Here is a 16,574-nt window from a genome sequence, read left to right as displayed (position 1 = left end):
AATTTGCATTTTTAAATTGTAAATATTGCTTTTTAGAAGGTATTGATAATTTTAAGGCCAAGTTGAGGTCTTGGTTGTTCATTACTGGCAAATATAACTGTTTGTGTACCCCTGTATCCAATCTAATACATCATATAAGTATTTATTTGATGAATACTGATTGATTGTTATATTTTGTAGGTAGCAGCAGCTTGTGGTGGTCCCCAGAGTGTGACAGACAGTGATATTTCTGGTGCATACTCGGCTATAGCTGAACTTTATATGACAGATCTGTGGTAAGTAAGGAAGCCTTTATGTACATCCCCACATGGATATTTGTTGACCCTATTTGCCTAGGCTATAGCTAAAATTTATATGACAAACTAATGGGATGTATATAAATCCTTTGGAGAGCCCAACAGTCGTCTTTCAATAGCATATTCTATGATTCACAAAATTTTATGATGATCGGTGGTTACTATAAAATCCTTTTTAAGCTTTACAGTGATATTTCCAAAGCATAACTGCTACATATGCTTAATCATTGTAGTCCCCTTGAGAGCCCTATTGTCATCACTGTAGCCCCATAGAGAGCCCTATAGTCATCACTGTAATCCCATGGAGAGTTCTTATAGTTATATTTCAGAAGTACACTGTTAAAGCTTAAAAAATAAGTGCAGAAGAGTAAATTGTAGTTTGATTATCAAGCTTATTTTTTTTATTTTGTAGCTTTGAAGAAGAAGCAGAGTCCAAATGCAAAACATTTATAGAAAAGGCAATAGATATAGATAAAGAAAATCCTGAGGGATATCAGTTGATGGCAAGTTTCCTGTTGTCAAAAGAAGACAAAGAGGTACAAAAATTATAAAGAAATCTGATTGTTTATGTGTATATGATCCCAGAAAAAACATAATTGGTGTCACCTTATTATAAGAATTAGGAGATCTGGTATGATTACCAATGAGACAACTATCCACCAGAGTTAAAATGAAGTGGTAGTAAGCAATTATAGGCAACAATACAGCATTCAGCAATGAGAAAAACCCATACCGTATAGTTGGATATAAAAGGCCCCAACATGAAAAATGTGAAACAATTCAAACGATAAAACTAACATTCTGATTTATAACAAAACAATTTACGAAAAACAAATATGACAAACATGAACCAGCAACAACCACTGTACATAGGCTCTTGACTTGGGACAGGCACATTAAGAATGTGGCAGGGTTTAACATGTTTGTGAGTGCTCAATCCTCCCCTAATCTGGGACTGTGGTGTAGCAGCAAACTGCAAAAAATCACTTACGTTTGGCTTTATAACTCAAAAGATTGGTATGAGGCACAAAAAACAACTAACATAAAAACAATAGACAAAAAGCATTCAAATAAGAGTATTCACAGTTACTGAAAGCTATCTCAAATCGAATTAAAAATAATTGATAAATCATTTTCTCCCAGATTAAAGTATCAATCAGTACGCATCCAACAGATTTAGTGTAAAGAAGTCATAAATAGTCCGAAAAACGCATGACCCTGTGCAATGCCAAAATATAAGTAAACAGTATTTATTGACAGGATGTAGGATCATGAGTTATCATATTTTTTTTAGAAAATAGATAGCAGTTGAATTGCTTTCTACAATGAAAAGTATGTACTATTTAAAAAGCAAATCAATTTGATATTATGTAAAGAAGTCAAAAGACTAAAAATTGTTTTTTCTGGGCTCAGGTCTGAAGACTTTTTAGTGAACAGTAAGTATACACATTAAAAAGAAACATTTTTGTTTTAAATTTATTAGTGCATCTAATAAAGTTGGAGATTGTCTGAATTTTGAGAAGAAAAATGCATTATATGATTTCTTTTTTAGAATGCCAAAGATGTTATGAAAAAGAGTGTATCATTATGGTTACCAAAGTTCAAGGCATTAGATAAAGGTGAAGTGACGGAGCAAGAAAATAATGACCCTGTAGAAGTAAGATTTCAACAATTAATTTCAATGTTTTGGTCACAGTATAAATGCTTGATCCTTGTAACAAATGAATTCAAATTGACAAATTTGTATTTTTAAAGATGAATTCATTCTTTCAATATGAAAGGTGATCCTACCTGTGGAAGATACTAAAAGGACTACTGTGAGATATTGCCACAACTTGGTTGCTAATCTATGTCATGTCATATATGCCTCCCAATCCATTTGGTGTGAATGGTAATTAAGTAAAGTTGGCAATTATATCATCTTGAAGGATTGAAAGGATGTAGGATATAAAATAAAAATTATCTAATTAGATTTGAAATCTATAACAACAAAATAGCATCCTCTGACACATTGTTAAAAAAAAATATTTGAAACTTGCAGATAATTTATTGATATGTTTATGTTTTGCAGGCAGTTCCTTTAGGATATGATACCAGAATTTCAACCACCAAAATACTGATAGAAGTTGATGAATATGAAGTAAGTTTTGTTGCTTGAGTTAGGCATTTTTAAGTTACATTTGTTGGTTTGTTAGAAAAACTTTATTTTGGGGTTTTCATTTTTATTGCTCTGGAATAAAATAGTAGAGGTGTTTACTTATAAAATATTAGAGTCAACTTCTTATAGCATACAGTCACATAAGACTACTAAGATTTTAAAGACAGTGGTATTGAGAAAGAGGTTATTTTAATGAGGAAATTTCTCTCAAGGAGTACCAACTCTCAAATGGAACCAACGAATGCTTGTTTTTGCAGAGGAATTATAATTTATTTCTCAAGAACAACAATAAGATAAGGTTCTGGTTTGATGAAATTTTAGAAATTACCATGAATTGTATATCCCTCAGGAATAAAATATTTTTATGGTATATAATTACTTACAAAGTAAAAGCATAGGTTATATTAGTTTTGATAACCCAACAATGGGAATATCATGGTATACAATTGTCCCTTCCACCGTCCAAATTTACCAAATGATTAAAAACGTTAGATCTGGGGGTCTGTATTCTTATCAAGCAGAGTTATGGGACCTTTACATGGACAAATAAGCAATATTTAACATTTCACATATTAACTTACATATCCTTTAAGTGATTTCAAACTTAATGGTTTAAAGGTCTGTACATACAATGATTTTCTTGTTCAAGAGATTTGGCACTTTAATAATCTTTAAATAAATAAGCAAGTTTTAGAATTTTGTGCAATCTTTGCTAAGTTATTGCAAATGATGGTAGACTACAAGACTGTGTTCTGTTTGACAATTATTAATTTTGACAATTATTAATTTTTTTGTTCCAGAATTATTTGCCTCAAATCTTCAAAAATAGGGACATGCATGTCTCTTAATAACCCCAGTATGCCGTGAACAATCAATGTAAATTTTGATCTTGGAATATATTTGGTAGGAAAAAACAATTCACACTATTTGAAATATTTTCACATTACTTTTTGTAACAATTCCTGGGGAAGGGCATATCATGTCCTCATGGCACATCAGTTTATTAATAAAACTATAAAGCCTATGTATTGACACCAATTGATTATAGGACCATGATGTTCATGATAGTTCAAAGTTCAATTTATGCATAGATTTGAATTGTCTTATTTTTAACTGATTTGGCTGTATCATAAACCAACAAATTTTGTTAAGTGATTTATTTTCGCCACTTTCCAAAGTAGAAAAATCACAAGAATGTGAATTGTCAAAAATATGTCAAACTTGCATCTTCACATACATGAATACACCAACATAGATGAAAAAATAAATTATTGTGAAGTTTTCCTGAAATGGGAATACATGAAAAAGTATGTGAAAATTAGTTGGTTTACAGTTTATCTTTTGATTATTGAGTTCTTTGTAACAGGTTCCTTGAAAATGGCTTCTTCTTTTACCATTTATATACTATTTCACTACCGGATTTTTTTTACTTTTTTGTACAATGTTTGATACTTCAAAATTAATATAATGATTTGATGTTTTAGACAGCAATAGATGTAGCTGAAGGCTTATTAGATGAAAATGATGAAGTACCACAAGTATGGTATCTTATTGGGTGGGCAAACTTTTCAATGGGAGAAGACTATAAAAGCAATGCCAGGTTTTATCTGGAAAAGTGTAAAAAGGTAAATATTTAAATGGTACACTTTATAAAATTGACAGACTTGTAAATCAGTATTAATGCCTTGATTTTCAAATTTTTAATGTTAGACACTTCAAGTTCTTATATGTGTGTTGTCAATTAAAAATTTTCATTGACTTGGTATGATGTAATTTATAAAGGCAGGAATAGAATGCAACACTGAGTTTGTCCCCCTGAGATCACTAGTGTACAATGTTGTTATCCCTTCACAGAAAACACACAAACAAAACTGCAGGATTTTTTTTAAACAATATAAAATTGAGAATGGAAATGGGGAATGTGTCAAAGAGACAACAACCCGACCATAGAGCAGACAACAGCCGAAGGCCACCAATGGGTCTTCAATGCAGCGAGAAACTCCCGCACCCGGAGGCGTCTTTCAGCATATCAACAGTTACCACACTCATCATTCTGGAAAAAAAATCATTAAAATTCATGTTGCATTATTTTATCAGGTTTATATTAGAAAATGAAAAATCAGTACAGAAAAATACTTTCTCGAAAAACAGCAATTTAATTAAGTAAGAAGTATGTTGTTTCATCAAACATACATTTATATTATTTCAAAACGTGGATTGTATGTAAAAGTTTTAGAATGTAAACAGTAGAACACATGCCTGTTCTCAATAAGCCAATTCAGACAGTTCATTAAAAATTTGAGGAATTATAAAATTACAGGTCAACAACTCGCAACAATCAGTAGTCTTGGAAACTAATCACATAGTTGAAGAAGTGAAAACAAGCAATATATTTTTAGTGAAAATTATTCTTGTTAACTTTATATATTGAGATTGAAAAAGCACATGAAAATGCAATACTAAGAGTTGTCAAACATGTTATTATTTATCATTTTAGGAGTTTGCCATGCAATAAATGGGTTATTGCATGAATATTGATCCATACTAACCTTCATACAATCCTAATTTAACTCAATAAATAACATTTAATTACTTCAAAAGGTCAAAATATATTGAATCTTATACTTGATTTTATAGCTTTGTGCCAAATTAAAATATGAAGATGAAGAATTGTTGAAACATGTGGATGAGCTGTTGTCTGAAATTGGACCAGGTATGTTGTAGGACATACTAATATTAATTTGATGTAATAATTGTAATTAAAAAGATATTGCAATGCCATTGTTCATACACTGAATTGAAATATTACATCATTGTTTAAATCTATTAAGTCTTTTTTACTGAAATACATGAAATAGGAGAATGAGAAATTTGTGTGAGGTGTTCATTTTTAAAGGCAGTGCTTTAATGTCTTTCTAGTTGCCGTGTTAATATTTCTTTCCGCGATATCCAACTTATCTACGTGGGGGGTCATTTAGCTCCAAGTAGATCCGGAAAATGTTGATTCTCTCCTCTTCTTATTGTGGTATAAAATGTTTTTTGTCTCATTTCATTTACATTGGGAAATAGAGAAACGATCATTGTGTTTTGTTAGTTTTAAAAACTTTTGATATATTTGTATTTTACATTATAAGCAGTCAACCGATTGACAAACTAGAATTATTTGAATTCCGTGTGGAAAGAGCTCGGGTTAATTTCGAGTGTTTTCTGCAATCTAGATGTTTATAAATCATTTCAGTCGTTGATATAATAATTAAAGGTCGACTGAACATGAATTATATTATACAATTTAAAGCGCATTTCTGTTTATGCACGCGAACCCGTCTAACGTTATTGTTATTTCGCAGTTATATAAAGTAGCAAATTATCGTTCCTGAATAGGTGGCGCCGTTGTAGCCGATCCTGTACTTCAACTTCCGGTTTCTGCACTGTGCAACTATTACAGTTGCATTTTTAATTAACGATGCCAAGTACTTGTTGTTGTGTACCTGGATGTCATTTAAGAGGAGGACATGCATTTCCAAATGACTTAAAAAGAAGGAAAAGTTGGATCAACGCCATGGCCCATACGCAGATTGGACGAGAACACGATGAAATCGTGGAGTCCATCTCAATCAGCTGTTGTTTGCAAGGCACATTTTACTGAAAAAGACTACGTGCAGGAAACTATTCATGGTAAAATTCTATTTTCTTTTTAAAATATATAGTTATATATGTAATCGCCATGCGAATAAACCAAAGTCAGTTTACAACTCAATTATCGTTGTAGAATAAAAGGGGGTGGTTAATTCAAGACGTCATAATTTTTTTGGATTACGATTCAATGTGATCTGTTTGAGATTTTTTGGTGCTTGCTACAATTATAATGATTTCTTACAAGAGGTATATCATACTGAGAATTATTTTAGCAGTAATTATGCTTATGTAGTAATGACAGGAATGCATAAGCTATGCCTCATAGACTTTCTTGAAAAATATCAATGACAATGTTAACAGGAACAAAACAATGACATGCTCTCATCTATATTATAGTTATTTAGGTACAAACAATGTATGTTTGTTGCATACGTCTCTCATTGTTTGTCCTTTGGATTTACATAACATACATTTTGATGTACATTGAATCAGGCTAACATAGTTATATCCAGATTGTAATGAATAAATCTAGTTAATATTTTGCCAGGTTACGAGTACAAAGGAATTATAGTTATCTCGTACCATTGTAACTCGTACCAATGTCAACTCGTACCACTAAACAAAAACTCGTTCCAATGCAAACTCGTACCACTGCTAACTCGTACCACGGTAAATTCATAACATTGTAAACTCGTACCCACTTATTTAAATGCATTCAAATGGTGTTTAATGATGAATATATACTTTAATTTCACTCAATACCTCTTAAGTCTGTAAAATGTATATAATTTGAAATTACAATAACCAATTTGTAGCTAATTTTCCTTGTCTAATTGAAAAGAGAAAACCGTGGCAGATTGGCTTTGTTGTCTCCCTTGAATAGACTCTTTTTTAAACTTTTACTGACAACTATTTGATTTAATTTTTAATCATTCCAAATCAGTAACATTGAATAGATTTGGGTATTTTTCTATTGTTTCTAAAAGGAATTTTATTTAATGAAAGAATTTATTGATTGTGTTTAAAAGGTTTAAAATTGTTTATGACCAACAGTTAGACAGTATGAAATTTATTTTTATACAATATTCAGCACATTTCAGCAGAATATGACCATGCTTATATGATTATACAAGTTGATTAGTTAAAGATAAAAAAAACCAAGTTGATTAGTTAATAATCAACCAATAATCACACAATCAAAGGAATTTAATATATTTATTAGCATGGTAATTAAGAAATTACATTTGTATTTTTGTCTAAGATTTCATTAAAATCTGGTATAAATTTCAAAGATATTTTAATTTTTTGTATAAAGCTTAAAAAAAAAATAATCATAAAACATTCGTATTTTTGTCTAAGTTTTCATTAAAATCTAGTATAAAATTCAAGTAATTCAACTTTTTTTATTTAGTTTACCAAAAAAAAAAATCATAAAACTTTCGTATTTTTGAATATATTTTTAATGGTACGAGTTTGCAGTGGTACGACTTCCCAGTGGTACGAGTTTACGTTGGTACGAGTTTACAATGGTACGAGTTAACTTGCTTCTGTACAAAGTATGCATTGCTAATGGAAGTTCATTTATTTATCAAAAAACTAATGTTTTATAACCTTTTTCAGGGCACAAACCCACCATACAGAGACTTTAAGTCTACTGCCAATCCCAGCCTATTTTCCTGGACCAAGCAAGAGACTGAATCGTCCGCAAAAAGAAAAATCAGGGCAGTTTCCTGTGAAAACAAAAGAACTAAACTTGATGAATATTGTAGTAGAAATCTAGAGGAAAGTTTTGATTGTAAAGTTGGTTTTCCAGAAGAAGTAATTCATACTGCAGACAGGATTTATGACTGTCCACCACCAACTGCCGAGCTAATGTTGAGCTTCACAGATGGAATTACGCAAACACCATCAATGCCTATATTTTCAGCAGAGAATTTTGAAATGAAGACACGTGACACAGCCATGCATTTTTATACCGGTTTAGAGTTGTATACTAAATTTTTATTTGTTTTGACCACACTTGGTCCAACAGCACATTGTTTGAGATACATATATTTTCAAATTGATAGGGTGTCATTTGAAAATCAGTTTTTTTATGACTTTGATGAAATTGATGCATTATACAACCAACTTTGAACTGTCTAGATTCTAGATTGAAACTAGTGTTAAGAATATTGTGTAAACATGGATTGTTTTTATGTCTAAACAGTGGCGTGAGGCTAACACTTGGCCATTTAGTGGTTTAGTCAGGTATTTTTCGCCATCCAACTTAGAATTAAAGTTTCCTACAACTTGGATTATTATTGACAGCACAGAATATCCTGTGATAAAACCTAAAGCTCCTAGAGCTCAGGCAACCTTTTCATCATATAAAAACAGAAACACTGAAAATACTTGTATGTTCGACACCTGGTGGTTTAGTCAACTATGTCTCTAATGCATATGTTGGTTGTACCAGTGACTGTGAAATAGTTGAAAGATGTAGAATAGTTCAATTATGTGATCCAGGTGACAGTGTGATGGCAGACAAAGGTTTAAATGTGCAAGATTTGTTTGCTCACTTTTTTCAAAAAAAGAAACAGAATTAGTTCCAAAACTCTTATACGGGATAGAAAAGTCTCCAATTAACACGTGCACATAGAGCTAATTATTGGACTTGGCAAAACATACAAAATTCTAATAAATCCTATGAATGGAACTGAAACAAAACTTTCATCTGAAATAACATTTAGTTGTTTTATGTTGTGTAATTTTAGAACTTGTATTGTGCCAAAGGATGCATAAATAAAAGTGACGCAATGAAGTTTGTTCTGATATATATATATAAATATTATTTACAATTACATGCACATGTAAATTGTAATGCATATAAAAATAAGGAGATGTGGTATGATATTCAGTGAGTTTATCGAACCAAAGTGCATAAGAAATGGGTTAAGCAGTTACAGGTGTTACTGTCACCATACAATCTCCAACAATTAGAAAAACTTGTACCGTGTAAATAATTGCAGAGATCTTACAACTAAGTTTTGTTGTCTCACCTTGACTTTGGTGAATTGTTTATATCTGTTGATGTAAATATAAAAAAGAAGATGTGGTATGATTGCCAATGAGACAACTCTCCACAAGAGACCAAATGACACAGAAATTAACAGCTATAGGTCACAGTACGGCCTTCAACAATGAGCAAAGCACATACCGCACAGTGAGCTATAAAAGGCCCCGAAATGACAATGTAAAACAATTCAAACAAGAAAACTAACGGCCTAATTTATGTACAAAAAATGAACGAATAACAAATATGCAACACATAAACAAACGACAACCACTGAATTACAGGCTCCTGACTTGGGACAGGCACATACATGTACATACAGAATGTGGCGGGGTTAAACATGTTCGCGGGATCCCAACCCACCCCCTAACCTGGGACAGTGGTGTAACAGTACAATATAAGAGCGAACTATAAAAATCAGTTGAAAGAGGCTTAACTCATCAGATGGATAAATACAAATACTAGTGGACGTGGCTGGGTAGTTGTACATCCAAACAACAAAAAGACACTAAGTACAGATCTGAGAGTACTCACATTTACTGACAGCTAGTTCAAAGCCACAAACAACTGATAAAAAAAACTTGCATCTAAGACTAAATTATCAATCCATAAGCTCCCTTTAGAATTTTATAAATTTTAGATTTTACATTATTGAGTTATGGGGTTTTATTCATTAAAAAGGGGGGGATTTTCCAGTTTTTGGACAACAACTCAAAAATGCTTTAAGCAGTTCGCATGAAACTTTGGTGAATTATTTATAGCTATTGATGTAATCTCCCTATTGATTTTCATAAATTTCAAATATGACATTGAGAAGAAATTGAACTTTATTTGTTTATAGTCTGGCAACAGATTTATTAAGTATTGCGCAACAGCACAGTGTATTGCACAACAGCAAGAAATCTTTAACTGAATATAAATTCAATTCATATAACCGATTTCAAGTTCTTTGACTACATTTATTCAGAAACTATAATATGTCAAATATTTAATTACAATCCAAATTCAGACCTGTATCAAGCTTGAATATTGTGTCCATTTTTGCCTCAACTGTTCAGGGTTGGACCTCTGTGGGTGTATCCAGCTGCGCTCAGCAAATCAGTTTATTACTTAATTAAGAACTCCTTTTTGTCGAGCCTGTGACTTTTGTCGCAGAAAGCTCGACATAGGGATAGTGATCCGGCGGCAGCGTTAGCTAACTTCTTAAAAGCTTTATATTTTAGAAGGTGGAAGGTCTGGATGCTTCATACTTTGTTTATGGATGCCTCATGTTACGAAGTTTCCGTCAGTCACATGTCCAATGTCCTTGACCTCATTTTCATGGTTCAGTGACTACTTGAAAAAAAAGTTAAGATTTTTTGTAATGTTTAATTCTCTCTTATTATAAGTAATAGGATAACTATATTTGGTATGTGCATACCTTGCAAGGTCCTTATGCCCGTCAGACAGTTTTCACTTGACCTCGACCTCATTTCATGGATCAGTGAACAAGGTTAAGTTTTGGTGGTCAAGTCCATATCTCAGATACTATAAGCAATAGGTCTAGTATATTCGGTGTATGGAAGGACTGTAAGGTGCACATGTCCAACTGGCAGGTGTCATCTGATCTTGACCTCATTTTCATGGTTCAGTGGTTATAGTTAAGTTTTTGTGTTTTGGTCTGTTTTTCTTATACTGTATGCAATAGGTCTACTATATTTGGTGTATGGAATGATTGTAAGGTGTACATGTCTAGCTGGCAGGTGTCATCTGACCTTGACCTCATTTTCACGGTTCAGTGGTCAAAGTTAAGTTTTTGAGTTTTGTCTTTTTTTCTAATACTATATGCAATAGTTCAACTATATTTGGTGTATGGAAATATTTTATGATCTATATGTCAGTCACGCAGGTTTTTTTTATACCTTGACCTCATTTTCAAGGTTCATTGCTCAGTTTTAAGTTTTTGTGTTTTGGTCTGTTTTTCTTAAACTATAAGCAATAGGTCAACTATATTTGTTGTATGGAAGAATTGTTAGCTGTACATGCCTGCCTAGCATGGTTCATCTGACCTTGACCTCATTTTCTTGGTTCATTGGTCAATGTTTAGTTTACTTGGTTAATGTTAAGTTTATGTGACAGTTGTAATAAAGCTTTATATTTAGGACTATCAACATAATATCAATGATTAGTAAAGAAGGCGAGACATTTCAGCGTGTGCACTCTTGTTTCATTCATAAATTACTTTATACTTGGAAATATAATTTTGCTTGGAGTTATAGTTTCTAAAAAAAGTATTGTCATTGAAAGAGTTGACATGTTGCAATGTACATTTATTCTACATAGTTCTATGGTACCAAATCAAAAGTTTATATTAAAGAAAGAAGTCAAAGGTTTCCCATCATAGTTTAGTTACATACATATTTTTTGTACCTGAGGTCGTTGAATATAGATCATTATATAAATAAGGAGATGTGTTATGATTGCCAATGAAACAACTATCATCCATACATTGTACTTACCAGTAACAAACCACATTTGCAAAGTTGAATAAAATACAGTTGATAACATTTACTTATTACTTAAAAGAAAATGCCAAACTATTTTAAACAGTATTTGACTATAAACATAGATAAAAAAGGTACTAACTGGACATAATGCACTAGTTCATAAACAAGTGAGAACAATCGCCTTCATATAGTGCTCAGAATATGACATTCATAAAACTTGTTCAATATCATTAGAGAACTCTAAATCTTAAATACTGAAAGCCACCTCTGATAAGTACAATGTACTATGCAAGATAATGATATAACTGGACTAAAAATACACACAACCTGTAATTAACTGCCTTTACAGCGCTTTCGCGCTTTGATTTTCTTTAGTTTTGGCAATTATGAAAAAGGAAAAAAAATATCCACTCCAGTAAAATTGATATTAAAAGAATATCAGAATTAGGCAAAAGAAAAACATGAAAATAAAAGTTTCAAAGAAATTGTGAAATTTAACTCATTGAAAATTAAAAAAGCTATGCAGTATTAATCAGCTGATCCTAATATTATTGTATATGTCTTCTAAACGATTATTATTATATCCCCACTCTTTAAGCTATATTGCATTTACCTTGTCAGTCAGTCTTATAGTCAGTTTGTTTGTCTGTCCGTTCTTCCAACAAATATTCCTGTCACACTTTTTGAAGGTACTATTAAAAAAAATGACATTATATTTGGTCAGCAACTGGACAGTTTTGAGTTCTAATGCGTAAGCACGGTTTGGATCATTTTTTTGAAAATTTTGTATAGTTTCTATTGGCCTGTAATAGGAATTTTAACAGGCCCAGTAGAAACTTTACAAGCCTGGGCTGGTGGGCATGTGGCCAAGTGTGAAGACTGCCACATTTGTCGATTCTTAATTCAATTTATTATTCACTGTGTGATTCTTTTTCTAGGTGACGAAGAGGAAGAAGATGAAGGAAAGAATGAGCAAGAAGAATTAGAGATTGAAAGTGATTCAGATGAAGATAAAATGGAACATTAACATCAACATTTGTATGGAATAGATGACTTGACTGGATGCAGTTGTGTAAAAATTAGAGAAACATTCTAAGAAGTATCATAAATGATTTACAGTCATATTATAACTACTTTTTTTGTTGCTGATAATTTTATTAGTTATGTAATATTAAAGATGTGAACAAATTGCCTGTTATTTATATGAAAATAAGAAGATGTTGTATGAATGCCAATGAGACAATTTTGTATCAAAGTTTAAATGAGGGTTTAAAGGTTAAGACGAAAGGCAGAGAATTAGTCCTTTAATGATCCTGTTGAGTGACTTCTGCTGTTTAACTTAATTGGCCAATTATGTAACAAACAGCGCATTTTTTAAAACAGTTTTAAAAATTTGGTTAAAATTTGACCTATTTAAACTTCTATGACAGAAATGTGTTTTAGATGGTCTACTTACCTCGTCTTGCACTTAATATGGTTGCATTGCAGATTATATTATAACATGGTACCTAATAGGATAGTACACTTGTATGTATTTACCTCTGAAATACCAAGCAAATGTGATAAATGTAGCTGAAGATTTCCTCGGATACCTATGATAAATGTAGCTAGAATCACAGTAAATATAACCAATGAGGATGTGTTTCAATGGAGAACAATGTAGTCATTAATTTGAAGGGAGTCAACATTTTGCAAGATGAAGAGATGATTTTGCAGCAGAATACTCATGCTTTTCAATTTACACATAAGTTAAGTATCTCCTTTGTTCAACTCTTGTTCATATTTTGAAACACTTTTTAAATGCTCGATGTTGGAACATGCATATTATAAAAATATTTTTTCTAGAAATATATATTTTTTTCAGATGTAAATAATTGCCAATTTTGATATTGAGTTATTTCTTTTAATTGATAAGGTTTGAATGTTCCAGACTCAGAAATGCACATTCATTCACATCTGGTTGATAATAGATAGTTGTTTTTAAATTAACCAAATTAGACAAACCTTTTCAAAATAGAATGGGGGTATAGGTGAACCAAGATTTTTCAATATTCAATGAAACTAAGTCCTAAATGATAGTATACAGAAGTTGTTAAAACCATGAAATTAAGTATCCTTGAATTATTCTTCCTTAATCCACGAAAAAAGTATAAGGTAAGTATTTGGTGTTTTAAAATTACAATTTATTATTGTATGTTGACAAAATTGATAATGAGTGATGAACCAAGAGTACAATAATTTGAAGGTTAAAAATATCTTAAGAAATGCACCTGAAAATAACAACTAGAATGAGTAAAAAATATAATTTTTGTCTCGCAAGCTACGAAGGTTGCAGAAATCGAGACATAGGGCTTAAGTTAGTTTGATAGGAACTACTTGTGATAGATCAATGATATTTTGTATGAAGTTGCATTGCAATCAGTACATATCAGTTTGAAGACTATTTTGAGGCCCTGCCCCTAGGTCATGGTCCAGTGACTTTCAATTAATTTCCAATTTTCAATGTTAAGTTTTTTGCTTTAGTTAGTTTGATAGAAACTACTTACAATAGACAATTATATTTTCCATAAAGTTACATTACTGTCCATACATCTCTGTTGACCATTTGGAGGCCCTACCCACTAGTTCCTGGTCCAGCAACTTTGAATTAATTAGCAATGTTGCTGTCCATCTGATTGTCTTTTTCTGAATTTTATGCTGACAGGCAAGACATATCTCTGTGTCAACAACAGTTTATTTCTGTGTTGGTGTCATGGTTCCTATTGTTCTGAAAATGTATTTATACTAATCAAATAATTTATTCTTTGAAATATTTGAGTATACATATTCTAAATATTCACATTAGAACTATAACAGAATAAAAATCTTGAAGAACATTTGTCTATTAAGTTTTGGCTTTGCATATGGACTTCTTTGTAAGGAATTCTCACTGTATAGGGAGTTGCACATATATTGAATGGTTGATTGTGGGGCATGGCTTTCTAATAGTTACTTCATCACAGTAAAAAAAAATTAAAAATTAAAAGAATGGTATAACACAAATTCTTGTATTGAAAATAAGGCCATATGATATCCTATATCAGACCATTTTCACCTCAAATTTGTTTGACCTGGCCTTAATATTTTTGACACAGACATGTTTGTCATTATTCAATTTTTTTTCTTGAGCTTATATGATAAAATCAATAGATATTACTTATTTCAAAGGCTTTATAAAATGGTCGACAGCCCTACTCATCCAAGAGTAAACGGTAAATTGCATTTAACATTTTCGAACAAGGATCACTAAATTTTAGCTCACATGTGAACAATGTGGCATGGTTGGCTGCATAGCTAACTATCTTTTGCCTAATTATTATTGTTAAATGCTTGCAGATAAACTTGTTAAGGTTTTTAGTATATTATAAATATGAATAAATAAACTTTATTTGGTTCACAGAATCATTGCAAGGTAGAAATGTTTGTCAGACAGGGTTCACACAATCTTGCCCTCATTTCATAGTTCAGTCAATCAGTGATCATTATTAAGTTTTCTTGATTATATTAATTTATCTGATGCTTTAAGTAATAAGCGAACTTTATATTTGGTTTGTAAATGATTGATAGGGGTACCTGCCCATTTACAGAGTTCACCTTATCTTGACAAATGTGAATTTTTCATGATTTGATCAGTTTTAGTTTCTTTGAATAAAAGGTAAGTATAGTTGGTATAGAATTTGGTTATAAGTAGTACATACTAGTAGTTCATCAGAACTTGACTTTATTTTCATTTTATTCTCGACTCCAAGGACTTAAAGGATGTAATGTAAGCTGTAATGGCCATTTATAAAGTAGACCATGTGACTAAAAACTACTATGTCTGTTGTGCACGAGCTTTTCCACAGTTAGACGATACAAAGGATGTAGCAACACATTGTGATACATGTATTATATATTATATGCTATACCAATAATGATTCGTGTACCCTGTTATAGTTGAATCTTGTTTAGGTGTTCCTAATGATTTAAACCCTGTTGTTGCAGTTCTTATATTCTGGTGTTCCAGGTGATTCTTTTTCAATCCTGTATTTGTAGCTCTCTTATTTTTAAAGTGTTCTGGGTAGTTCTCTTGAAATTTTGTATTTGTAGTTCTCTTATTTAGGTTTTCCTGGTGATATATTTTTCATAGATTTAAGACTTGTGACTTATATACCAAATATGACTTGAATCATCATTCATGAACCTACTTCTGATGTTATACCCTCTGGCTCAACTGAATAGGACAAAACCTACTGTGACAGAGTAAAACAGGAACCTCACTGTATAGGGGAGTTAACTCTAGGAAGCTACACCTTCATTCTATACACCAGTTCTATAACATGATGACTCAAACACCACCTTCAAGATCTACTTTAAGACATACGGAATAGAAACTCCCTGCATAACAAGACATCATTGAGTTTGCTGCTGACAACAAGATTATATATATATTCAAAACTTTATTGGTATAGAAATATAAAAGTTTGGCCCTTGGGAGTCGTACTCAGTGAAGGGAAATTAAGCTCTAGGCCCTGTCGACGACACTTGGTATAGATGGACCAAGCCCAATGGACATGGACACTCCGTCAACCAACCGAAACAAGATGAGTTCCTATAAGGGGATGAATCAATGCTCCATCTTAGCAGGTGGCTACGATAAAAGGGGTCAGATTGACAGTGGAGAAATACATGTAGATGTATTGCATTTAATGACTTGGGGGGAAATTTCGAAAGGGTAAAAAAAATCAGAAGTGAAACAGCTGAGTGACCCCCAAGGTAATGAATGGGAAGAATTAAGTAAAAAGGAAGCCTTCAATTAAACACTGGGAAATTCCTTGAAAACACAATATAAATGTACATATTTTTAATATTATGACAAACTGCATTAATGATAATGATAGTATTACTAAAAATATAAGAGTTGA

The 16,574-nt window shown here is 31.8% G+C and overlaps 1 protein-coding gene across 1 annotated transcript in view; it reads left to right on the top strand.

The window, feature by feature from the left end:
* LOC127727321 (uncharacterized) overlaps positions 1-12,819 on the top strand; it is a 41,661-nt gene extending 28,842 nt beyond the window's left edge. Inside the window, exons 5-11 of the mRNA XM_052234758.1 lie at positions 181-275; positions 709-832; positions 1,849-1,953; positions 2,368-2,436; positions 3,939-4,079; positions 5,092-5,167; positions 12,570-12,819. Of these exons, the coding sequence (XP_052090718.1) occupies positions 181-275; positions 709-832; positions 1,849-1,953; positions 2,368-2,436; positions 3,939-4,079; positions 5,092-5,167; positions 12,570-12,658 (699 nt within the window). The 3' untranslated portion in view covers positions 12,659-12,819. The remainder of the gene's footprint in view (positions 1-180; positions 276-708; positions 833-1,848; positions 1,954-2,367; positions 2,437-3,938; positions 4,080-5,091; positions 5,168-12,569) is intronic.
* Positions 12,820-16,574: the final 3,755 nt, after the last annotated feature.

This window comes from Mytilus californianus, unplaced genomic scaffold (assembly GCF_021869535.1).
Source record: "Mytilus californianus isolate M0D057914Y unplaced genomic scaffold, xbMytCali1.0.p SCAF_1, whole genome shotgun sequence".
Taxonomy (NCBI): domain Eukaryota; kingdom Metazoa; phylum Mollusca; class Bivalvia; order Mytilida; family Mytilidae; genus Mytilus; species Mytilus californianus.
Note: the sequence above shows the minus strand (reverse complement) of the source record. Positions and strands in the feature narration are given on the sequence as shown.